At 44.7% G+C, this 25,065-nt stretch overlaps 1 protein-coding gene across 1 annotated transcript; it reads left to right on the top strand.

The window, feature by feature from the left end:
• Positions 1–285: 285 nt before the first annotated feature.
• On the top strand, positions 286–24,642 carry LOC309517797 (keratin, type I cytoskeletal 23-like). The gene is made up of 8 exons (XM_082197337.1): positions 286–983; positions 9,928–10,010; positions 11,858–12,014; positions 17,397–17,558; positions 19,668–19,793; positions 20,551–20,771; positions 22,348–22,376; positions 24,280–24,642. Exons 1-8 carry the CDS (start codon positions 570–572, stop codon positions 24,378–24,380), a joined length of 1,293 nt encoding a protein of 430 aa, XP_082053463.1. The 5' UTR covers positions 286–569; the 3' UTR covers positions 24,381–24,642.
• The last annotated feature ends 423 nt before the right edge of the window (positions 24,643–25,065 follow it).

The following is a 25,065-nucleotide window of genomic DNA, read 5'->3' as shown; positions in this document are numbered from 1 at the left end:
TTTTAAAGTTGATTTAAAAAACGCCCCCAAAACCATGATAAAAATGGCACGCAGAGAACCCCGGAGCCTAACCCCCTTCCTGGCCTTCGGTGTTTTTGCATGTGTAATTCAGGCAGTTTTTCTTGCTGCTGCAAACAGCTGAACAAAACAAACCAAGCCATGTGATTGAAAGAAACCTGAAGCAGAGGCTGGGGCTCTCTCAGTTCAGCTCCACCCCTCCCTTGGGTGGCCACACCTCACTGATATCATGCAAAAAGCAAAATAAAAGGGAAGAGAGGAGGAGGAGGGAAGGGACGGGGGAAGAAAAGAGAAGCACCTTTGGTATGTCACCGGCGTTCCAGAGAATGACAATCATATTTGCCGGTTAATCAGGGTTTTGGAATTGACCAAGAGGAAATGCATGTTTTGTGATGATGACACAATCCTTGTTGGCATAGTTGTTTAACATGAGGGAACTCCCACAAGGAAAGGCTTAAAAGCACTTAGCAAGGGCTGAGGCACTTCTCAGACGCTGGCAGGAAAGAGAGGGAGTGTTTGCGTGTTGATTTCGGTTCCTAGTAGATGTCAGAATGAACTCCGGCCAAGGATTCTACCACTTCTCTTCTGGATCTCTCAGGGGTGGTTCAGGATGTAGCTTCTCACACATCGGCGACCCCTACAGAGCTGGCACTCTGCATGGAGGAAGTGGCTGTCTACCTGTCCCCATGTCCTTTGGAGCACCCACCTGGCTGGCCTCTGATGCCGGGGCAGGCTGGGGGGGCTTCGGCGAGAGCCACGGGGACATCTTCATGGGAAGGAACGAGAAGCAGATGATGCAGGACCTGAACGAGCGCTTGGCCTCCTACCTGGAGAAGGTGCGTTCTTTGGAAGAGGCCAACACTCAGCTGGAGGGCTGCATCCGGGACTGGCACAAGAAGAAGTCTCAGGGCACCAAGCACGACTTCAAGGATTACGAAGAAAACATCTCAGACATGCATGAGAAGGTAAGTCTGAGAAGGCGCAGACTGGCTTACATTCCTCCATGGGGGGATTCAAGCACTCGTTCAGCTCAGCAATATAAATATCTGAAATGGTTGCTGCTGTTGGGTGTTTGCTTAAGAGCTGTCCTCAAGGAAAGGTGTGGACTCCAAGGGTAGGAAAGGGTGAAGAGGGAGGGGAGGCAACCCTGAAATATATATATTTTAAAGCACACATATTCTCAAGCAAATTCTCCTAACTACCGTTTTGCTCAGGGGGGAAATGTTCATATTTCTATATTTTTTAATCGCGTTGCAGTTGTGGATGATGTGGAATTTATGGGCTTGGCAGCACATTATGTTGAATTTGGCATGTTAATCTTTGGATTTTAAATTAAGAATTGTGTTACCCTATAAGTTTTTATTATATTAAAGAAGGTAAATTTGATTTGGGGTGGGGTGGGGAGGTTAAGGTTGGGGTTAACATTTCAGACTCAGACTACTCACTGTGTTTCCAATGTGCACAGAACACGATTTGAATTCTAGACAGATTGCTGCACTTCGCTCTTGCTTCTCAGATACACCGCGACTGAAATGATGCCAGCTATTTCTATATACATGCATCTCATGTATATATTATAAAGCATAATTTTTAGTTAACCTACAGCTCCTGCAAGAGCACAATGTCTCTATCAGAATATGCCGGGATGCTAGTTTTAGGAGTGAAGCCTAGACACCCTTCTAAATCGTGGGTTAGCCCTTGAACAAGCTGAAAAGGATGACATGCTCCAATAAGATATGGATGGGAATCCAGGGGACGAGTCACCCAGTGAGTGCAGGGCATCAGATGATAGCCCACTGACATCGCAAATAGACCCATTCGGATGAATGTGCCTGCTCTGAGTATGACTTAGAGGGATATCTTGAGCAGCGAGCAGCTGAGACTGGGCAGCATTTCTTTACATAGCAATCTGTGTTATACCGACTTGGACCATTGGTCCCAATAGCTTAGTATTGTCTACACTGACTGACATCAACCCTCCAGTCTTTCAGACAAGGAATCTTTTCCAGCTGTACCTGAAGATGCCAGGGATCAAACCTGGGATCTTTTGCATGCAAAGCAGATGCTTTGCTGCAGAGCTACAGCCTATTCCCCACTGTTAGCAAGCGTTGTTGTTGTTGTTGTTGTTGTTGTTGTTGTTGTTGTTGTTGTTGTTGTTGTCATTGATTAGTTAACTATTCTTCACCCTAAGGTCCCAGGGCAGGTTACAACATTAAAACACAATACAGTGGTACCTCAGGTTAAGTATTTAATTCGTTCCGGAGGTCTGTACTTAACCTGAAACTGTTCTTAACCTGAAGCACCACTTTAGCTAATCGGGCCTCCTGCTGCTGCTGTGCCGCCGGAGCACAATTTCTGTTTTCATCCTGAAGCACTATTTCTGGGTTAGCGGAGTCTGTAACCTGAAGCGTATGTAACCAGAGGTACCGCTGTATTAAAAACTAGTTTAAAACAACTTAGAATCACATAAATGAGGTGGGCCCTAGAAATATACCCCTCAAGTGTCAAAAGCCAAAGTAAAGAGCACTGCTGAAGAAAATTAATTCGCTCATTATTCCCATTCGTAAAGATGTTTGCTGCTTTATGGTTCTCTACTCATTCATCCCCTTGCAGTAACCTTGGCCTAACTATCAGAAACACTAGCTGGAGATAGCCCTGAGTCTGGACTATAACACTTCAAACCGGAGGCAGGGGGTCTCATAACTGAATTTCATTTATAAAAAGAAATGTACCAAATGAGGTGGTGTGCGAGTGAGAACTTCCACACAACTCTCCTTGACATGCAAGCTTTCTATGCATAGGCATATTGGGCGACCCCGTATATTTAAAGCACCACTTTAAACAGTCTTGGCTTCCCCCAAAGAATTCTGGGAGCTGTTGTTTGTTAAGGGTGCTCAGAGTTGTGCGGAGACCCCCTATTCACCTCACAGAGTAACAATTCCCAGAGTTCCCTGGGGTAGATTTTTAAAACCATTCCGGCTGTTGTAGCTCAGTGAGGGGAATAGGGGCTTTGTAGCAACCCTCAGCACCGTTAATGAACTACAGCTCCCAGAATTCTTTGGGGGGAAGCCATGACTATTTAAAGTGGTATCAGAGTGTTTTAAATATATGGTGTGGATGTGGCCTGGGGGTGGCATTCTCTCAGTGGAGCTCCCATCTGCAGCCTGAAGGTCATTACACAAAGGGAATGCACCTGGGATATAGTAACTCTGCAGAACTTTTTTGTCTGTGTCTCCTCTCGCCACCTATATTTGTTTCAGAGCCGCTTCTCATTTCACTGCTTGGACTTTTGAAGATTTGTATGGAGGAAAAAGTCAGTAGTAAACAGCTGGAGGCGTGATCTGGGTCAATTGCTGCCAAGAGCTCAGAAAAGTTGCAAGGCATATGTTGTCTCCCATAGTATGCCTGAGCTTTCCAGGGTTAAAGATATAGCCCTATCCCGACTGTGCCATTTCATACTACCAGCTGGGCAACATATCATCAGCCGCAATAAGCTCAAGTCCCAATTACTGCAGTGTGCTCACCGTGGGGTTACCCTTGAGCCTGGTAGGGTTCCTCCAGCTCATGCAAAATGCTGCAGCCAGACTGCTGATGGGGACAGTCCATCATGCAACTCTGGTGCTCAGAAGTTTGCAGTGGTTTCCCATATGCTACCAGGCTGCGTTCAAGGTACTTGCATTAAGCTACAAGTTCCTTAACTATTTTGGTCCAGGATACTTCAAGGACTGCCTAATCCCTTACATCCCTGCCCAATCCTGGAGGCTTTTGGGGAGTCACTGTTGGTGGCCCCCCATGTCTTGGATGCATGGCTCATATCCATAAGGAACTATGCATTCTGTATTAGGGGCCCAATTTTGTGGACCTCCCTTCCGGTGTAAGTCAGGCAGGCCCCTTCCCTACTGAACTTCTGGTGGCTGGTGAAGTTGTTGTTGTTGTTGTTGTTGTTCCAGTAGGCATTATAATAGAGGTTTGATTTTATAGTTTTAACTGATCATTTTACATGGTACCTTTGTACACCACTCAGCAACTATTGTAGTTGAAATGTTTTTTTAAAATAAATAAAACCAGAATTGGACCTTTTGGTTTGACCTATATACTGTAAACTTGGCAGGCAGGGATTTTGTGTGCTGTATGTCACCCACCGCATTGTTTTCAGTGCATTTATGGAGACACAGTGGTAGAAGTACTTTGCAGCTCATAGCAAGCTGGGTAGCAAGAGATATACCCGTCCACATAAACCTCATTTTGGAAGGTTCCTTCAGTGGGCCTGTCTGCCCTGACTTCCTGTAATGTAGGAGGATGCTGGGCCGGCCCTACCAGTTAGCAAAGTAAGGCAGCTGCCTCAGGTGGCAGATATGGAGACTGGGTAGTAGGGATGGGGTATTGGAGGACACAGTTCTGTGTGCCATAGGGACTGCCCTGCATCCCCTTTCCCAGCCTTAATTTTAGTGAAAGATTCTGGCCCATCACCTGCGCAGAAGTAAGATTCAACAGCCAGTCTGGTCCAGTTCCATACATGGAATAGGCGAGCCCACCATTTTGCCTCTTACCTAAGGCAGCAAATTGTTTTGGGTCAATCTTAAGAGGACGGAGCTGCTATAGTGTCTCTGAGTACACATGAAGTTGGCTGTGCAGGAAAATACACACTTCCACTCTAATCTTACAAACAGCCCACCCTCTCAGCAAATATGTAATTTCCCGATAATTAAAGAGAATTTCTGGTTCTCATCAAGATTTCTACATTAAGCGTCAACTGAAGCTGCCTTCGTGCTCACATGTCTTCGTGCCTAAGTGGGGTGTTAATTGGGACTCATAATAATGCCCATTTAACTAGGCAATAATCCCTGTGACTAATCCTATTAATGACTTTTAACTCCATGTTGCTATATAAGGCAAGAAGGCAGGCTTTTCACAACGGTGTGCTTTAGCTCTTGAAGAGCGCTCCAGTTCTGAATGAGGGTAATTTGTACCTCCCATAATCTTTGGGAGAGGCTGCCACAGAGAGCTCTGCAAAATGGCATCCAGCAGGGCCCCTCTCTGCAGAATGAGCAGGAAGGCCTATTTTACCACATTTTGAAGTAAAACACACGAGCACCTGAAAGACAGACCCTCATAGGATCACAGCCCAAGTGGTTCATGGGAAGTGATTCATAAAACAGAAATAACAATTAAAAATAACAATTAAAAATAAAACTGCCTAACTGTACTGCTGTATGCTAACTAACGCTTTCTGCATGGTGACAGCCTCTGTGCTGGCTCATGTGAGATTAGAGCTGGCATGATTTATAGCTAGAGGTAGCCAATGTGGTGTCCTTCAGAGGTTGTTGAACTACAACTCCCATCATCCTTGACTGTTATTGGTCATGCTGGCTGAGGCTGATGGGAGTTGTGGCCCAGCATTATCTGGAGGTCTACGATGTTGACTCCCCCATCTAAAGCAAGAAGCCTGAACTTGCCAACCTGAACTTGGCCAACCACTCTTCAGCCACCGATCTTCTCAGCCCCTGAATGGCTTTCCTCAGACTTGGCTTAGAGGGTTACAGAAGCATGCTGAGGGCAGAACAAAGACTACAGCCAACAAATGAGGACCTTCCTAATGGAATCTCCCTTCCTCGTTTTTCCTCACTTCAGGTCCAAGCTGCCTTGCTCTGCCAGTAAACTCTCCCCTAGCTTCTATTGGCTTGAACTGGGATTGCTACCCAGTGGAGAAATAATTTTCTTGGCCCAAGATAAAGGTTCATATTAGATCTTGGCGCCCACACATATACAGCAAGTGTGGATTTTTCTAGTGTGTTGGGGTCTGCTTCCATAGTCAAAAGAACTGTGAGCCAACTAGAAGGTTGGGATTAGCCTGCCTCCCTCCCAGACTTTGCTCCATATCCTTCCTGTGTTAGGATTAATGGTCAAGCAGAGGGGAAGCAGTTCATTTTGAAAACATAGATACATGGGGGAGCAAGGAACCTCACTGGTTCAGGACACAGTTCTAGGAATGATGGTTTCCATGTTAATACATTTTGCCCTGCTGTTAAGGACTTTCCCTCCCAATATGCTCTTAGGGATGCCCTCTGGTCTCTCTGAAGCACCATGAATAAGTTCAGCTAAAGCCAGGATGTTTTGCAAGATGTAGTCTCAACAGCACCTTATCACACCACTATCTAAGTTTTCTTTTTGTGTGGCTCTGCATGAGTTTTGTTTACACTCAAGGTACAAACTGATTGGCTAAAATCCCTGTATGTATGTGTGTGTTCTCCTGTAATATATGGCTTTGCCCTCTTGCTGAAATAATCTGGAGGTGTTTGCTGTGTAGGCTCTGTGCTTACGGCATCCTTTCTTGCATGCGCTTGGGGAAGGAGAGGAAGAGCAAGGAATGCTGAAAATATAGGTCATTGATTCCAAGATTTCCGCAACCGCCTTTTTCCTGTTCTACAGTTCAACAACAAGCGTCAGAACTTGGAGTGAAAAAGTGTTGATTGCATTTGTGAACTAACTTTGCGGCCTTCTGCATTGCTTCTTCTGGCAACCCCAGAGCAGTAGTCTATTTGCCAAGGAATGTTCTCTGTCATCGCTTAACAAACACATTCATGGCATGGATCCCCCTGGCTCTGTGATACGACTCAGGTCTTTCAAGAAAAGGCTAGAGAAGCTGTCTTAGTGATGCTTTAGAGACAGATTAAGGGTATCTCAGGTTCCAACAGTAAAAGTACATCCCCCAAAAAAGGTGTGCTTTGCAGAGAATGACACAGCAGCTAGGGACACAGAAGAAATTTGGTCTGGTTCACATTTCAATGTGAACTGATGTAATTTGCACTTCCCAAAACAATACATGAACTGGGAGTAAGGATATTCCTTAAGTACAGGAATATTCAGTGGTTTCCAAACTTCCTGACACACTTTGATGACTGATGCCTGTTGTGTCATATCTGTTACAGCAGTCAACAGTTCCTGGCTTGCCTTGCTGGCTGAAGGGATGGAGGTCTTTTCTCTGACTTCATGCTACAACTCTGAAACACAGAGCATGATGTAATAGGGAAATATCTTGCTCCTCACTCCAGCTCTGAGCTTGAAGCTATGAAGTGCAGGGGCCAAAAACAATTGCTGGTTCTCACAGTTCAAAAATGAAGAGGAGACAGAGGCTGTTGGCTTACGAGTGCAGCTGAAACTTAGAGTACCAGTTTGGTTCCAAGGCAAAGTGATGGGGCCTCCCTCTTCCGGGTCTGAGCTGGGAGATCCAGAAGCACAACGGCTTGTTCTGTCTCTGTGCCTGAAGGACACTCCTAGTTCAAAGAGTTGGACAGGAGAAGAAAAGCATTGAATATTCTCAGTGCCAACGCAGTAGTCGAGGAGTTTTATGTGTCCCGCAAGCACAGAGCCTAAATGGACCCAAGGCTTCCACTGGAGTGGGGGTTCATTTCCACTGCTCTTCAACTCTAGGCTTCAAGGGAGCCTCAGGCTCATGTGGTCACTTGCTAGAGCTCCTCGGTCTCAATGGAGGGGGGGCAAGTCAGGTCATTGAACCTTGATCCATAAGAGTGTTACCTTACAAAGGGGGGAGGTCCTAGAAATATGCCGGTCCTTTTTAGCCAAATAGCAGCAGCATTGTGGAAAGAGTTCAGATTTTATTGCAGACTGCAGTAAGAATAAAACGATCCAGAGGAATTCTCCAAATTCTGGACTCAGGGCACAAAATTCAAGACACTTTTATAACATTCTCTTTAAATGATGAGGTCATGAACAGTCCCTTTCAGCAATATGATTGGATACCAGAATGCATGGACCGCTTGTGGACCCCTCACACTCACTTCTAATTGGTTTACAAAAAGCACACTCCTATCCACTAGTGATACCATGGCAACAGTGAGCAAAGTTTAGAAATTTGCTATTCTTTAGTCTCATACAAAATGTTGTTTTTCTGCTATCTGCTTACATTAAGTTGTCCGAATTAGTGTGAGTTACTGTTCTGGGGCTTTGAAGTTCCTAGTCTGCAAAGGTCAGTGAGCTCTTGGCATGTCTTGCTGAGCTGATAAGAAAATGAGAGGCCCTGCTTGCTAGCAAAAGGCAGAAACGCATCTTCTATTCATGGGTGAGGGAGGGGGCTGCAGAGAGAAAAGAAAAATAGTTTTTAAACTACTTCACATCCTTTTCCCTTTGGAGGTGAGAAAACGGAAAGTTATTTCTGAAGTCTTCGATCTGGGATTAAATGAACAAATGCAATTGCATTAAGTGTGCAAAACAATTGCATTAAAGAGAGAGAGATGCCTATATTTCCAATACATTTCCAGTACAGCACAATGGCACAGATACTTTGTGGCTGGGACTGTCTGAGAACGTGTTTATGCAGACTCAGCACTTATCAGGCTGAAGTCAACTGTGCATCAGAAGCATGTTCTGCAGCAGACGGGGTGAGGATAGGTTTGTGTGCTGTGGGTTCTGACATGCTTCCTGGTCCACAACAGCCACCTGGGTTACAGGTCATGACACCCAGGTATCAAGAGTCTATCTGTCAGGGACTGGACAGAGGAGGAATGGTGGAGACCGCCTCCCCAGTCTGACCCTTCCAGAGAAGAAGGAGACAGTTCAGAATTACAACAGGGGTTTGAGGGAGATCACAGCTCAGAGGAAGACGAGGGGAAAAGTTGGGAAATTATGGGAGAGGAGGAGGTGGCAGAGCTGGAGCAGCTGGCTGACGCATTATCACTAGAAAAAATTCCAGATCCACCATCTCCCAGAACCTGGTGAGCCTTAAAAGTAGGAGAGCAAAGGGCTCGGAAGCAAAGGACCCTCAGCGCCACCAGTAGAAGGGATGATGAATGAGGAAGTGGGAGAGAAGGGGAGGGGAGATTTACTCGGGGCAATGCCATTATTCCAAGAGGCTTCCTTTCTAAGCCTCTCTCTGTGTGAATATTGAATGAAAAGCTGTAGTAAGAACTTTCCTTGTCTTCTCCGTTCCTGGCAACCTACCATGGGGGTTGGATCCTCTGATGCCTGACACTATCATAGAAACCCTCAGCTGTGCAGAAGACTCTGAACCCTGTTGCAGGGCACACACTCAGTTCACAGAAGGCACTGTTGGCCCTCCTCCTCATCTCCTGTGAACAGGTGGTGTGTGTCCTTTAACATACCTAAAGCATTCATCAGTGGTTGAGCATCACAGAAGAAGATCAGTTGTGGTTTGCAAACTGCCTTTCAGCTGCTGCTGCTGCTGCTGTTGTTGAGCATCTGATAAGCAAACAAAGACTTCTGGGATCCTCTGGAAACTCTTTGAAAATAGCTTGTACCTGACAATTTGATGGCATTTAATGGTCGGCAAACAATCGTCGTTAACATCAGGTTGTGTTGGGTAACTCACATGCATTAGATATAGTGTCCAATAGCATCTGGTAGGTAAGTAACAACCATTCGTATTTGGTAGCTGGGAATTCAGAACTGAAGATGGCCAAAACCAAAATGATCAAGAGATACTGGCAGGTGTAAACGTTTCCCTTTTTGACATTTGATTTAAATATTTCAGAATAACAATGTGAATTTGCTTCGGAAAAGTTGCATTAAAAATATGAAGCTTAACAAAGTTAGAACATTTCAGATGTTTGCTAGTGAGAGGTGCAGCTCATGAAAAGGCATTACGTCAGAGAACATTGCTTGCAAAAAAAATATTTGCACATTATATACTAAATAAATATACTGAAATACTGACCAGTTTTTGTGAGGACATTTTTTAAAAAAGGAAACTGATGCATAAATGTGATGAACTGCACTTTAGGTTGGAAAAATGAGACACAGAGAGAAACGCAAATTGAGAAATCCATCCATCTGTTCATCCCTACCAACCAATCAATCACAACAACTGGCAACGCACGCCCCCCCCCCCCCGATATTGAGCTTTTCATTCCACATTTTCTTTCTCATTTACAGATTGAGACTAAACGGGTTACCAATGCAAGCATCGTGCTACAGATTGACAATGCTAAAATGGCCACTGAGGACTTCAGGCTCAAGTAAGTTATTCCTTGAACTCCTTGCCTATTCATGGAAACAGAGATGGGCAAAGGACATAGAATTTGGCCTTAATTCTTCACAACCTGGTCGTTTGGGTGCAATAAAGCCAACCTATTCCCCAAGTAATTTAATAAATGTAATAAATAATAAGAGCAATGTTAGATGCACCACAGATTAAGCCTGGTTGAAATCATCACCATTGGAGTCATGCCATTTATGGTGCCCTACTTACTAGGTCCTTGGCCAGCAACTAGGCTGGCTAGCAGGCCAATCTCGAATGGAGCGTAGGGTTGAAAGGGGTCTTATCTTCCCCCACTGCTTCTTACTCATTTGTGGCTGCCACCACATAATACCTGGCTGAGGCTGAAAGCTCAAGGCAGGTGTGTTGCCTTTTCTGGATAGTAGAGGAAACCTCAGGAATTATGTAGGCACCGCAGCTTGTTTCCTTTCCATTTCGCCTGCCTCCTGAAATGAGACTGGTGCTATTAATGGCTACTAGCCCCAATGGCTATCTTCAGACTCCACTATCGGAGGCAGTTGCTAGGAATCACAGGTGGGGAGATGCTGCTGCTGCACCTCCTCCTCTCAGGTCCTTCTTTTGGGCTTCCTGTGGGCATCTGGTTGGCCACTGTGAAAACAGGCCTGATCCAGCAGGCTCATCTTATCATAGAATCATAGAATGGTAGAGTTGGAAAGGACCGTGAGAATCATCTAGTCCAACTCCCTGCAGTGCAGCAATATTTTGCCCAACGTGGGGCTGGAACCAGCAACCCTGAGATTAAGAGTCTCGTGCTCTACCAACTGAGCTATCCCTCAGGGGATCCTATGACTAAATGGACCCTTGGCCTGATCCACCAGGCTCATCTTATGTTCTTAAGAGGGTATATTCATCATCAAACCTGACATGTATTTACTCAATATGTATTTGCTGATTTACCTAAAAAGATAAGGTTAGTGAGTGTGCATGGAAGGGAAGTGGAAGCTGCCTATTTCAACTTCCCCTCCCTCTGCTCCTTTAAGCTGTTTCCCCCACCCTTCCAGAATCACTCATTTCTAGTATCTGAGTGGGACTGTGGGGGAAAAACAAATTTGAGAAACTGAAGGGCAATGGCAATTTTTTTTGCTTGCAGAAATAGCCAGTGCCAGGAAGTGTGTGCACTCAGTTTGGAATGGGACATGGGAAGCTGTAGGCTTCACCTTTTGTTGCAGTTCTGGTCTAGATGCCCTCCGCCGCAGTCTGCAGTTTGTACGGTGGGGGGAAATCCCATTTGCTCCAGTGGAAGCTTCCTCCCCACCTCCCGTGCGAATTGCGGACCTGATGAGGTGTGTGTGTCTAGATTATGACTGTAATGGGCAGCAAAGGGCTGAATCACAGAACTGAAGAGTTGGAAGGGGCCCAAATAGTCATTTAGTCCAACTTTCATGTGTTCCAGTGTTCCAGGCCAAATTGGAGCTCCTGCTCAAGCTGTTTCTGCATTACAAACCCTGCCCTCGGGGCACATGGCTTGAATAACATCATGTGTAACTTGGCCCGTAGCGAAAATTGGTTTTAGGAACCAAGTCTTTGAGCCCATCTTTGTTGAATACCAATCGAAAACTCAAGAGCTGCTCTGTTATCTATGTAATGGGTGCATCCAGCTTCACTGAACTTTGTGAATGTACTAGAGTGGAAGACTAGACTGAAAGGTCCATTGTGCCTTTCCAAATCAATATTTTTATTGTACGAGCATGGAAGTCGGAAAAGGGCATCCAATAGGTAGGCTAGCTGAAGTCCTCAAAGCTATAGGCTCAGTCCTCATGTGTCTCCAGTCTCCTCAACTGTTTTCCTTTGCTCTCCTTGGCTAAGATATGAGGCAGAAAAGGCCCTGAGACAAAGTGTGCAGGATGATGTCGAGAACATTCGCAAGGAACTCGACAACATGACAATCATCATAACAGACCTGGAAATGGAGATTGAAGCTCTCCGTGAAGATCACATCCTCAAGAAGAAGGAACATGAGGAGGTAGGGGAAATTTCCAGATCTGCTAAAATAAGGCCATAAGATGACTTTCATGGATTTCATTACAGTCTTATTGCTTTTGAAGAAACTAATCCCCAAATCAAATCCTTTTTGACTCATTTTCCACTTGAAAGCTGAGTTTTGGATAAGCCATATCATAATTATATTGAATTCAAATAGGAGATTGTGGACTACATTAGCACTATATGTTGGGCAGTGTGAGTGGAGCTTGTTTTGCACAGAGCTCACACACTTTATTTCCATTTTAAATTTCGGGCATGCATTTCTCTCTTTAAAATATTGATATCCCGCCCCAAATACAGTAAAAATACAGTCAATATATACCTAAATAGCAAAGGGCCATCCCACCATAAAACGGCTAGAAAACAAGAAAAATACCTGCCCACCCAAATTCACTAACATCGCTAACAACCAAATTCCTTCCAAAAATATAATTAGGGAAGAAGTGAGGTGGTCTTCTCTGGGCAGGGAATCCAATCTTTGACTGCAGCCATTAGAAATACCTTCTCTCAGTCAACTGTCCCAAACAGTATATAGGTTTAAAGGCGATAACCAATACTTTCAATTGGGCCTGGAAGCCAACTGAGAACCAGTGAGGCTGTTTCAGCAATAATGCAACATACTTCCAATACCCAGTTCCAGTTTATAGTCCAGCTGCTGTACTTTGAAGAAGCTGAAGTTTCCGAACACTCTTTCAAAGGCAGCCCCACATAAAGCACATTTCAGTAGTGCAGACATTATGTGACCGAGGTACATTTTACCACAGCCAGATCTGTCCTTTCCAGGAATGGGTATCATGGGCACAACAGCCTACACTGGGTGAAAGCATCTCTGGCCAAGTCCAGAAGCCCTCTCAAACTACCTTAACCTACCTTATCCCTCTTCAGTAGAACACACACATATATAGATTGGCACAGCTATCCCATGGTCCATTGCTGAGATTACGACAGCACAAAGGATGTTGCATATTTCAGAAAGATTCCCTTAACCAGTACAGATCAGAGAGAAATTCACTTCAGTTTACATTTAAAGCTGAATTTGTTACAGTCACACTTTCTGGAAGAGTATAAGAACTGAAACGCAGCCTTCGTGAATTTTGCAATGTAGTTCTCCAACCAAAAGAGCATTTGCAAAAATGAATAATGAAAGTGAACATAGAAAAATGCATTAAGAGAAGTTGCTTTCCCCCCCAAAAAAAGTACCTTAGTCAAAGCTGCAGACAAAAAAAGTTTTATTTGGAGAAATTTGCAATAAAATACTGGCGAATCTTCATTAGTATTTTTTAAATAAATAAATAAATTTCAAATTACTGCAGAAACATGGAGAACTGAATTTAAGGTTGACAAAAAAATGAGGAAAACAAGAAAACAAGAGATACAAAATTGACAGATAGTTCCATCCCTGCAAGCCAGCTTCAATGTCCCTGTAATGCTGGGATATTGCTTGTGAAAAGGTGTGAAGAGAACAGAATACAGAAATGCGTACATATTTTCATGTGAATTTTTGAAATAAAAATGTTTGCAAAAGTGGGACAAACTGAACTAAATATTGGGGGTGGGGAATGAGAAACTGAAATAGATTCGTCATTCCTTGTAGGTAGTAATATCTAATTTTTGCTACCATAGGTAAAACACAGCTATTGCAACCTTAAAGTGTTTCTAGTGGTAGTTCTGTAGAGTTATAACTATCAAAGGGGACACAGTTATATAAATGCAGAACATGATTAACCATCATGCATTAGTGTTCCATTGGCTGGTGTCATTTTATGCTCAGAAACCCCTTTTCAAAAATTTATTGCAGTTGTCCCCTGCAACCAAGCAATCAGCACAAAGCATCACAGTTTTCATGTGCTCTGTACACTGGCTGGTTTTAGCATCCTCCCCTTAGCTTCCCAAGGGCACTGTCACTATGTAAACCACAGAACGATATTGCAACGAAGGGAACTTTACCATACCAGTTTGGCTTGTTTAATAATTAGGTTGTTTACAGAGTAATTATGTGTTTTCATTCAGCTGCTCCTGCAGTAATTACACAGAACCTTTATAGCTTTTGCAGCAAGACTTGGTAAAGTACAGATACATTTTTGTGTGCGTAAAACTATTGATATTAGATGAAAAGAACAGTTTCAGGTTTTGAAGAAGAATTCTATCCCCCTTCCCCCCAAAAAATAAAGTTACTGTATTTTTCAGTGTATAACACGCCCCTGTTTATAAGACGCCCCTTATTTTGAGGGACTAAAATTTAAGAAAATGGGGGGGGGGAGATTGCCCTGCTCGCGGCAGCAACCAAGCCCCCGTCCCACGTCTGCACAACCCTGTATAGGACAACCCCCCATTTTTGATATTATTTTATCAGAAAAAAACCTCATCTTATACATGGAAAAGTACGGTATGTTTAAGTAAAGATCCAAGATTTTTAAAGGACAATTTAACTGTTCTTCAGGACTCAGTTTTTCTACAGTACGCCCCAGCCCTGGATTTCATTTAAAAACAGAAGTCCACCTATCAGAAGATCATATACTTGCTATCTATATTCTGTCTCCTATTTTAAAGAAGCCCTCCAGATTTTCTTGCACAAACACTTTCCCAGTTGCAGAGCACATGATTGATACAAGAACCTTGGACCAGGCATCTCCAGTTACTAGGCAAATTTGATTGTCATATATCGGATTAATAAGGCAAGATAGGAGCAACCAGTAGCTTTGGATATTAAGCCAGAGTTTAAAGATGTCTCATTATCTTGGCTGGTTCTGAAGTTGTGAATCACAGTTTCCAGTTTGGGGTGAAACAGGAAACTATACTTAATGAAAGACTTCGCTATAGTTGATTCCCTTATGCACACAAAGGGGCTTAGTGCTTGACCATAAACTTAGATAGGATCTCCTGGACTTGCCCAGTCCGTACATCGGCTGAGCCCAAAACCTCCATGTCATCCCCTCCCTTCAATACTTAGCCAAAAATATTTACCGTATTTTTCGCTCTATAACACGCACCCGACCATAACACGCATGTAGTTTTTAGAGGAGGAAAATCCGTAGGCATGCCACCCGTAGGCATTTCCTCCATAACATGCACAGACATTTCCCCTTACTTTCTAGGAGGAAAAAAGTGAGTGTTATGGTGCAAAAAATACGGTAAATTCTCTCTCTTGGGAACCAAGTCCTGAAGTCCGTCCTCCACATTGCTTAATTTGTTCTTATGCAAAAAAAGTGGGCTGCCGAGGAACAGGAATTTTGATCTGCGGGGCAACCTCTGTGCCTTACTTCTGCACTTCTTTGCTGGTTAAAGATTAAGACCGACAGGGAAACAATTGTCTGTGGTGAGCTAGCTTTAAGAGGAAGAAACAGTCAACAAGTTGGCATGTGTTTCCATTGTTTTGATATTTTGATCTGAAGTTGCCGGGAGACCTCTGTTAAAGGGCGGGATGTCAGTTCTGAAAAGAAACAATAACCAGCAAGCAAACACCTAAAATCACCAATTGTACAGATTCTCCAGGAACAAGCACATGCACGCACCTATAACAAATTAAATTACATCAGTGTAAATTTTCTGCGGAAGAAATAAAACAAGCTTAGAGAAGCTGTGGCTCTCCAGATGTTTTAGAACTACAATTCCCAGCTCTCCTGAGCACTGGCCATGCTGTCTGGGACTGATGGGAAACGGAGTTCAGGAACCTCTCATGAACCACCTGTTCCCCGTCTCTGGAATAAGTGGGAATGAGATGCAGGTGGAGTATATTTTTATGACAGCTAGGAGGGGAGAATCAAGATAACAAGGGAGCTTTCTCACACTCAGGCCCTGACCCAATTTTCTCTTCCCTTGGAGCACAGCTAAGTCAGCTCCTGTTGAAAAGGCAAATATGGGGAAATCTCATCTGCTTCTAATGAGGTTTAGGGATCCTGTTCTACCAGCACTGGTCTCCCTGGGCTAGAGACAATTGCTGAGATCTCTCCCCGGGCTAAGATTCTGGGTTTTCTTAATTACTTTTTAATGGATGGGCATTGGAGCCAGAGATACACCTGTAAGCTGTGCTGAACCACCTGAGCTCCACCTCACCTTGTTCTCCTTTGTCATCTCAGCTGTTTATTTGCCAACCAACAATGGCAACTCCTCTAAACTTTGTCTCAATTAACTGTACATGATCATCCATCCTGGAAGCTGCTGCGCTTCTCTTAGGCCACGTACAGGGGACAGTGCATTGTTGGCAATGGGACCACCGGGAAGGATACAGGCCCATCATTCCAATTTTGAGAGTTCGCCTTTGTTACTATTTCCTCCTTCCCTTGAACTGCACCCCAACACATTCAGTGTGGATACAAGTAGAAGACCGTGCAAATTCATGGAAAGCAGAGGGGTTGGAGCAGCAGATCTGCTCAGTGGACCACTGGAATATCTTTTAGCATTTACAAAGCCCTCCCTCATAATGTTGGGTTGGATGCACATGGAAAAATCCATAAATGCCTGATAGATCCATAAAGTCCCATCCCTCTCTCTTCCTCTAAAACTTTCTGAGAGAGCCAGGGAGGCCCCAATGAGCATGAGACTCATCTCAGGGTTGTGGGTTCCAGCCCTATCACTGGGCAGAAGATTCCTGCAATGCAGGGAGTTGGACAAGATGATGGTAGTGGTCCCACCCAGCTCTACAATTTTATGATTCTCTGTGTTTTGGTGCAGACTCTTTGAAAGGCATGCCTGGATCAATTCCATTTCTGTTGGCCTTAGATTCTGTCCATGTCCCCTTGTTTTGCTCTTTCCATCTCCAGCAGACCACATACAGTGTTTCCTCCTTGCCAGTTGTTTTGACAACTTCTGCTAATCCAAGGGGCTTCCCTTGTATGTTTTGCATTTTTGCCCCAAGAACCTGATTTGCAACTGGCGGTATCTCATTTCATCACCTTGTAATTTTCCAAGTTTGCTGCAGGTAGGCCTGCTCAGGGCTGACATGTATTCATTTCAGTGAACTGGAGGCACACCTGTAGCAGTTGCTGTCTCCAAAGGGAGAGCAACAAGAAAGGGCTGTTGCCTTCATGCTCGGCTGGTGGGCTTCCTCGAGGCGTTCAGGTTGGCCACTGTAAGAAATAGGATCTGATTAGGCTTTGGTCTCATCTAGCAGGAGTGTGCCCTATTTTATTCGGCAATCACATTCTTTAGAGACTTTCAGAGAAGGTGAAACTGCTTGGAAGAGAGACAAAGTTCAGATATGAGATTTGCAAACAGCAAGAGGGAAGGACAAGGAAGGACATCATCCTTAAAATAATTATCACCTCTCACCCAAAGAGAAGAGGAATGTGGCCGTCCCATGGGCTCCTCTTGCTTCTGATGATGTCCTTTACGTTAACCTCCATCTTTAACCCTTCATGTGCAGGACATGCAAGCACACGGCGCTTCCAAGGACTTCAAGGTGAATGTGAAGGTGAATTCTGCTCCACAAGAAGATCTGGCCAGGATCCTGGCAGGGATAAGAGCGGATTATGAAGCCATTATTGAAAAGAACCGCCAAAGCCTTGATGCCTGGTTCCAGCAGCAGGTAAACTTTGACATGAGGGAGAATAGAGAAAGCCCTGTTGAACTACCCTGGACCCATATGGGTATTTTTAAGTGTTGTGAGCTAGGCATGACCACAACATGGTTGCCATTTGGTGGGGGGGTATTCAATGTCCTTTTCTGTACACGTATGTATCTTTTGTGTTTGTGTGCTTTCTTCACACCAAGGGAAAATGTACAGAGAGAACAAGAAAACAACAGGCACACACAGAGAAAGAGAAAAGCACAAAGAGAGACAACACACAACTCCCCAAAATTCACTGCAGGAGGCTGGACTAGATAACCCTTGAGTCTCTCCCAACTCAATAGTTTTATGGTTCTGTAACTCAGCGGTGGAACAATTTCTGCACTGACTTGAATGGGAGGGGTGCCTGCACCTGTAAAAATGGCTGGGGAAGCTTTGTTTGAACAACAGAGCTCTTGGAAAGGGTGAACTTCTCACCACCAGCCATTCTTGGAGTGGGACAGCTTCCCTCTCCATATGCAAGTCAACAGAGGCATCGCACCACAAAGTTACATAAGTGGCAAGAGCCCGGTCAGTGTGATGGCATGGCCTGATGGGGTGGCACACCTTTGGGGATACTAGGGCTACAATTTGATACCTTTGCCACCCACAAATTAGGAACTGGCTTCAGGGTGCTACGAGGGCATGCTGGCTTAATCCTATTCCAGGAATCGACAGTGCCCCAGGGAGTTCTTCCATACCCATTGTCCCTGTGATTATGAATAAGCTGACTTCCAGGCAGGCAAAGTGCCTGCTTAGGTGTGAATAGTTAAGAAACGCCACCTCCCGATATGAGGTGATGCCGTTCACTGCTGCATGGATGACTTTGCTAGCACCCAAACCTCGAAGGAAGTGCCACAAAGCTGATTTCCTCCCTACTTGGGCACATGCTGGCAAGTGAGGACATGCCAGCCTCTGCGCCTAATTGATGCCATCTCCAGAAGAGTTATTCTGGGGGGAAACAGAGCTGGGATGGGGTGAGGTCACACAGCAATCTTCCAGGGGAAGGATGGTGAAACCCTAGAGCAGGACCTGATCCCTTCTGGGGGGCACATGCAAATGGTGGGCAGGGCCAGAGGCAGAAGTGGGCGGGGCAACAAATCTCCATTCTACCTTTGTGCAGCAGGTGAGTTTCTACACTCACTCACAAATCCTTCCATCCCGGCAAACAAGAAGCATTATTAGAGTTGAAGGACACATGCCAGTCAGGGCAAAACACTTTGCCCTGCAAAGTAGGCTGCAAAGCAGGGACAGTGAGGGCTGACCCCTTGAGGGAGGGTCCCGAGGGCCAGAAACAGGGCTGCATTCGGCCCCCAGGGCTGAGGTTCCCCACCCTGATGTAAGCAGGTCAGAGGAAGGATTCTCAGTGAGAGCTCACAGGATCCCGTAAGAAGGGTGTGATGCTCCAAGCAGGCTCAGGCGAGTCTGTTCATGGCAACAGCACAAACAAAAGACTTTTAAAAATATTTATATTTTATTGAACATTTTCAGTAGAGAGATGCAGTGGAAAAAAGTGGGGGGAAACTGAACACAAAACAAAACAAAATTAGGGGAAACTACTTGAAGCTGTGGTACAATACAATATAAAGGTATATAAACAGTGCGGTTATCCTATCAGGTATAAACTTATTAACAAGTCATTATGCTTTTTTCTAAATGCATTCCAAATATCATTATATTTTTCCATACACGATCTACCTATAAAAGCAATCAGTTTGTATGTTGCAAGAGTAGTCATATCTTCTTTCTATCTATCATTCAATGGGGGCCGTGGTATTATCTTTCCAACGTATCAATATCAGACTTTTAGCAGGAGTAAGGACGCAAAGAATCCATTTGCACTGACCCACTGTCAAACCACATAATGTTGGTATGTGGTTTAGGATAATATTATCGTCTTACAATTTTAATTCAACCCCCCCCCAAAAAAAGTAGGCTTTATAGATCTTAATACTTTCCTCCCACAATTTGTCAGCATCGGACAATGCATAAACATGCATGTTGTTGTAGACAGGCCCTTTCTGTGCAAGAGTAGCAGAGTCTCCAACAGCACAAACAAAATGTGTTGCTACTTTTTTTGTTCCACAGGTCACTAGTGAGTCTATGGAAGATGCGCCCAGCCAGGAAGAACTACAGAACAACCGGAAGGAGATCTCAGACCTGAATCGCACTCTGCAGAACCTGGAAATCGACCTGCAGACACAGCTGAACAAGGTAACGTAGCCAAAGATAGAGGAGGATGTAACAGACATGGCTCATGAGGACGATGGTCATTACAGTGAGCGGTCCATAGCTCAGTGGCAGAGCAACTGCTTTGCCGACAGAAGGTCCCAGGTTCTGTTCCTGACATCTCCATGTCGGGCTAGAAGAGACCCTTGCCTGGAATGCTGGAGAGCTGCTGTCTGTCAGTTTAGGAAATACTGAGGTAGGAAGGTCAGTATAAGGCAGCTTCCTAGGTTCTACATTCCAGCAGCCCTCAAGAACAAAGTTCTAGTTAGAGGGTCAACGTTGTTGTGAAGATGAAATGAGAAAGAGGAAAACCAGTTGAGTTCCTGGGATGGGGAAAGGTAGGCTAAAAATGCAATAAACAAACAAATATTCCACACACAAGGAACAATATTTGGTACAAAGGGAGAGTAATTAAGCCATGGCACTACTGACATGAAAGTATGTAAAGGACAGGCTCCTGCCTTAAACAAATTACATTCTTAATGTAGTTAGGCAGTAGGGAAGTGGGGGCAGAAAGAAGGCAACATATGATGGAAAATGTAGTTATTGCTCAACCTGCCAGGCATCTAATATGACTATAGGCATGTTAAAGATGTGAATCCTGCAATTGCTGCTAGGTTGAGCCCGTCATTTACAAATCCTCAAATAAATAACTGTAGTTCCTGGGGTTTCTCTTTAAATCAACACAAATATTTTACAGAAGATGATATCATTGGATACCCCACCCTTCTCTCTTTTTCAGAAATTCGCCATCGAAAACACCTTGGATGAAACCAAGTCTCGCTACGCCTTCCAGCTTCAGAGCATCCAACACGTCATCTCCAGATGTGAAGAAGAGCTCAGTCAGATCCGCAATGACCTCAGGTCTCAAAATAACCAATACAAGGTCCTCCTCGGAATCAAAACCCGCCTGGAGAAGGAGATTGCGACTTACCGCGAGCTTCTGGATGGAAAGATTGATGGGTGAGGGAAAGTTAAGGAAAGGAGGAAATTAAAGTTAAAGGAAAGAAGAAATCTAGCACTGGTATCTACATAGAATTGGTATGTTTTTATGCAGACAAAGTGCACGGCAGGAAAAAATACATTTATGTGGCACTCAGGGATGCTTTTAAATGGAAGGGCCGCGAGTGGCGCTGTGGGTTAAACCACAGAGCCTAGGACTTGCCAATCAGAAGGTTGGCGGTTCGAATCCCCGTGACGGGGTGGGCTCCCGTTGCTCAGTCCCAGTTCCTGCCCACCTAGCAGTTCGAAAGCACGTCAAGTGCAAGGAGAAAAATAGGTACCGCTCCGGCGGGAAGGTAAACGGCGTTTCCGTGCGCTGCTCTGGTTTGCCAGAAGCGGCTTAGTCATGCTGGCCACATGACCCAGAAGCTGTACACCGGCTCCCTCGGCCAATAAAGCAAGATGAGCGCCGCAACCCCAGAGTCGGCCACGACTGGACCTAATGGTCAGGGGTCCCTTTACCTTTACTTAATCCCAATGCACTGGACATTACCCCTTCAGATGTGCGACTCTCTCTATGCATGATAGAAGGTAGCATATATGCAATTCCCTACTCAAAAGTTACAGAGGTTTTCAACCTTTTTGAGTCCATGGCTTTCTGTGGTACCCCTGTGGAGTTCAGGAGCCCAGTTATGTCACTCCTTGTCTGCAGAGCTGGCAGCCTCTCACTCTTTTTTGAACAGTCTCCCTTGTGGAGTGTTCCCTCAGCCTCCTCTCCCCTCTCCTTGGGAGTCCTCTGGGCAGCCTCCACAGCCATCCCTGGTCTCTGAGCCACCTCAGCTCCTGGCAACCAGCACCCCATGGCCAGCCCCAGAGACACAATTCACCTGGGGAGCTTGTAGCCAGGGCTGCTGCAACAAACAGCTGTGCAAGCCTTTGGGAAGCAGAGATACAAGGGGGCATCAGAGGAAGAGAGGGAAGGAAAAAGGGACAGAGGCCAATGTTATCAGTGGCATCCCTAACCATCATTCAAGGCACTCCAGGTTGCCCAGGCACACTGGTTGAAAACCATCGCACTAGGCAATGCACATGTGACCACATTTGCTTGGGTCACCTGTCTCCATACACACCTGCAGACTACATTTCCATATTCAAAAAGATAAGCCTAGCTGAAACATAAATGAAGGGAGATTTTAGCTCAAATGTGCCAGGGGAACTCCCCCCCCCCCCCCGGCCCTATTCTGCTGGAAGACAGGCTGGTGTCTGTATGGCTCAGGGACTAGCATATTTTCTGAAGGCAAATAAGCACAGCATGAGTCACTTTGAATCACTTGTTCCAGGTTGCAGAGTGCCCTTGTAAGGAACTTGGGGGAGCAACAGAGACACAATCATAACTTTTCCAGAAACGGGATTTTATTGTGAAGGACTAACAAAACGACAACTTAAAAGTCCCAGACACAGAAAAAAGAGGGGGGACACCTGGCTGTGTACAGTGCCCACCCCCTAACACTAATTAAGAAATAGAAATAGGGTTGTATGAGAATTTGCATTGTGCATATTAATTTATGCTGGCTTTTTTTTTTTTGTCATTTCATAGAATGACGGGCTCCACTTCAAGCTCTAGAGGTAAAAGTCTTGATAATTGTTGGAAAAGTCCCAATATTCCTTTTGTGTTTTGTTTATGTTTGCATCTGGGTGGATTTCCGTGGATAATTTCTATCTCAAAAACATGCTCCTCCTCTAAATTAAGGGTGGGGGGTGAGGGGTGTGCATGGCTGGGAAGTTGTGTCCTGTACAAAGGTAAGGGTCACATCCATTGCTCCACCTACATCTGGCATGCAGCCACTGAATGAGGGTCACTTATGAGGGTCAAAAGGGTTCCACATCCTTGCTGGATCCAGAGGTGAGCAACATCTGGCTCTGAATATGAGCTAGGTGTGTGGATGCTCCAGCTCACAGGAGTTGCATTCACAAAAGGCTTCTTGTTAAGCACCATACCCTATGTGAAGTAAGATTCAAAATGGCGCCAGCCCTGTGGAGCACCTGTCCATCAGATGTCAAACAGATAAACAACTCTATGACTTTTAGAAGACATCTGAAGGCAGCCCTGTATAGGGAAGTTTTTTTTAATGTTTGGTTTTTTTATATTTTGTTGGAAGCTGCCCAGAGTGGCTGGGGCAACCCAGTCAGATGGGCAGACAAAACTATTATTATTATTATTATTATTATTATTATTATTATTATTATTATTTAGTGTGATATTTTATTGTATTTTTGGTTTTTATGGAAGCCGCCCAGAGTGGCTGGGGAGGCCCAGCCAGATGGGCGGGGTATAAATAATAAATTATTATTATTATTATTATTATTATTATTATTATTATTATTATCATTATTAAATGTATGTCCATTGTGAACAGACGTTTCGCTGTGGGGATTTAAAAGGAGAGAAGTGGAGGGAGATATATTCCCACCCCCACCCCCCGGGCATCTCTTACATTTAATAAGATAAGCAGAACCCCACACCCCTCAACAGGTTTACAAAGTTTGCCCACACTCCACGAAAGAGGCAGAAACACCTCCTTCATGAGGAGCAAAGTTTTTCACAAAACTAGAGAGTGGGATCGCAACAGTGTGAAGGAAGAATAATTTCCTCAGAATTCAGCCTTCTGCTCTGCATATGTCTTGGCTTGGTCACTGCCAAAATGTTTATGAGGTAAATGTCATGTTTACCTCAAGTTAAGGGAAACTTTTCCATCACAAGGGCCACATCCTCTGCTGGATAGCCTTCCAGGGGCCACATGACAGAGGCAAAAGTGGGCAAACCAAATGTTGCCTTCACACGGTAGGCTAGTTTCTATGCACATTGACTGGCCCTTCTCTGGCCTCTACTGAGGCATTGTCAGAGTTCAATGACACATTTCCAGTCAGGCCAAAACACTAGGAGGTGAAAAGCAGAGCCATTGAAAGGCATGGCCTGGGGAGACTTCTGAGGGCCAGATAAAGTGGCACGGAGGGCCGCATTCTGTCCCTGGGGTTGAGGTTCCTCGCCCCTATGTTCAATATCAGAAGGGCTGCCGCATGGAAGATAGAGCAAGCCGGGACATGAATAAATGGATTCAAACTGCAAGAAAGGAGATTCTGACCAAACATTAGAAGGCAGCTTCTGATGGTAAGAGCTATTTGAGAATGGAACAGACTCCCTCAGAAGGTGTTGAGCTGTCCTTCATTTGAAGGTGGATGGCCACCTGTCAGGGATTCTTGAGCTGTGATTCTTGTATTACAGGAGGTTGAATTAGATGACCCTAGGTATATCTCCAGTTCTACAATTCTATGACTCTGCATCTTGTTCTCATATTTTTCTAGAAAGCAAGGCATTCAGGAGCCTGTGTGCCAAGGTCAAATTTATAGGGCAGTGCTATAACAATTCTGATAGTTCACTTGGGTAGTCCCTCAGTCCCAAACATCTTTATCTATATAATAGTGCATGCCTCGCTTCTTGCATAATAATGTGTCCCCACGTTTGTTCCAGGATATGGATCTCCCAGCCAACATCTAACAAAAATCATTCAGGATAGTGTGGATGGACAAGTGGTTGCCACACATACTGGTGAAATCAAACGGCAAGCTTGAGGTCAGCACTTTGAAGAAAAGAAGCACTTACACGCAGGAAAGAAACCCCACAGAAGTCCAGCTTTCTAAGAGAAAGAACCCTGCTCTTCATTCACTGATATACTTTGGGAGCCTTGTATCTATTTCCCCCCTTTTGCCATTTACATGTTGTCGCCCAAACCAATTCTAATTTTATTTAATATGAATGCAAATAGTTTGTCCTCTTCTCTTGGCTCCTACTTCTTTAAAGAACATATTACAAATAAATTAAAAATGCCATGGAGTTATTCTTCTTCATAGCAGTTGAAGTTTAACCAATCGGAGAACAGGCTTTCAGATCCCAAAGGCTCTTAAATGCTGCACAATTCTGTATTTTAAACAGGTTGGTCTAGAGAAATACCACAATGCAAGCTATTCAGGAGTATTGGATTTGCATGAAAAGCCATGAGGGGATGGATCCAAAGAACCACAAGCAGGAAAATAGCTAATAGTTTTTCCCCACAAAACACTAGCACAGGGCTGGTTAACCCAGTGCTTTTTTCTGGGGGGACTCAGGGGTACACATACCCCTAAACTTTTTGTGAATCTAAGTTTGGCCTCATTGAGGGGCAGTACTTCAATATGAGTAGGAAAATGAGAGTACCCCTAAACATTTTTTAGGGGGGGAAGCACTGGGTTAACCTATAGCCCTCAAGCTGTTGTTGGA

This window comes from Podarcis vaucheri (genome assembly GCF_965113315.1).
Source record: "Podarcis vaucheri genome assembly, chromosome: 13".
Taxonomy (NCBI): Eukaryota; Metazoa; Chordata; class Lepidosauria; order Squamata; family Lacertidae; genus Podarcis; species Podarcis vaucheri.
This window is presented reverse-complemented; position numbering and strand designations above follow the sequence as displayed.

Bases quoted from the DNA above. Each gene is read 5' to 3' on its own strand.
- LOC309517797 (XM_082197337.1), top strand. From the start codon at position 570: ATGAACTCCGGCCAAGGATTCTACCACTTCTCTTCTGGATCTCTCAGG. The intron at 20,772-22,347 runs GTGAGGGAAAGT...GTCATTTCATAG, and splicing joins CTGGATGGAAAGATTGATGG to AATGACGGGCTCCACTTCAA. The intron at 22,377-24,279 runs GTAAAAGTCTTG...CGTTTGTTCCAG, and splicing joins CTCCACTTCAAGCTCTAGAG to GATATGGATCTCCCAGCCAA.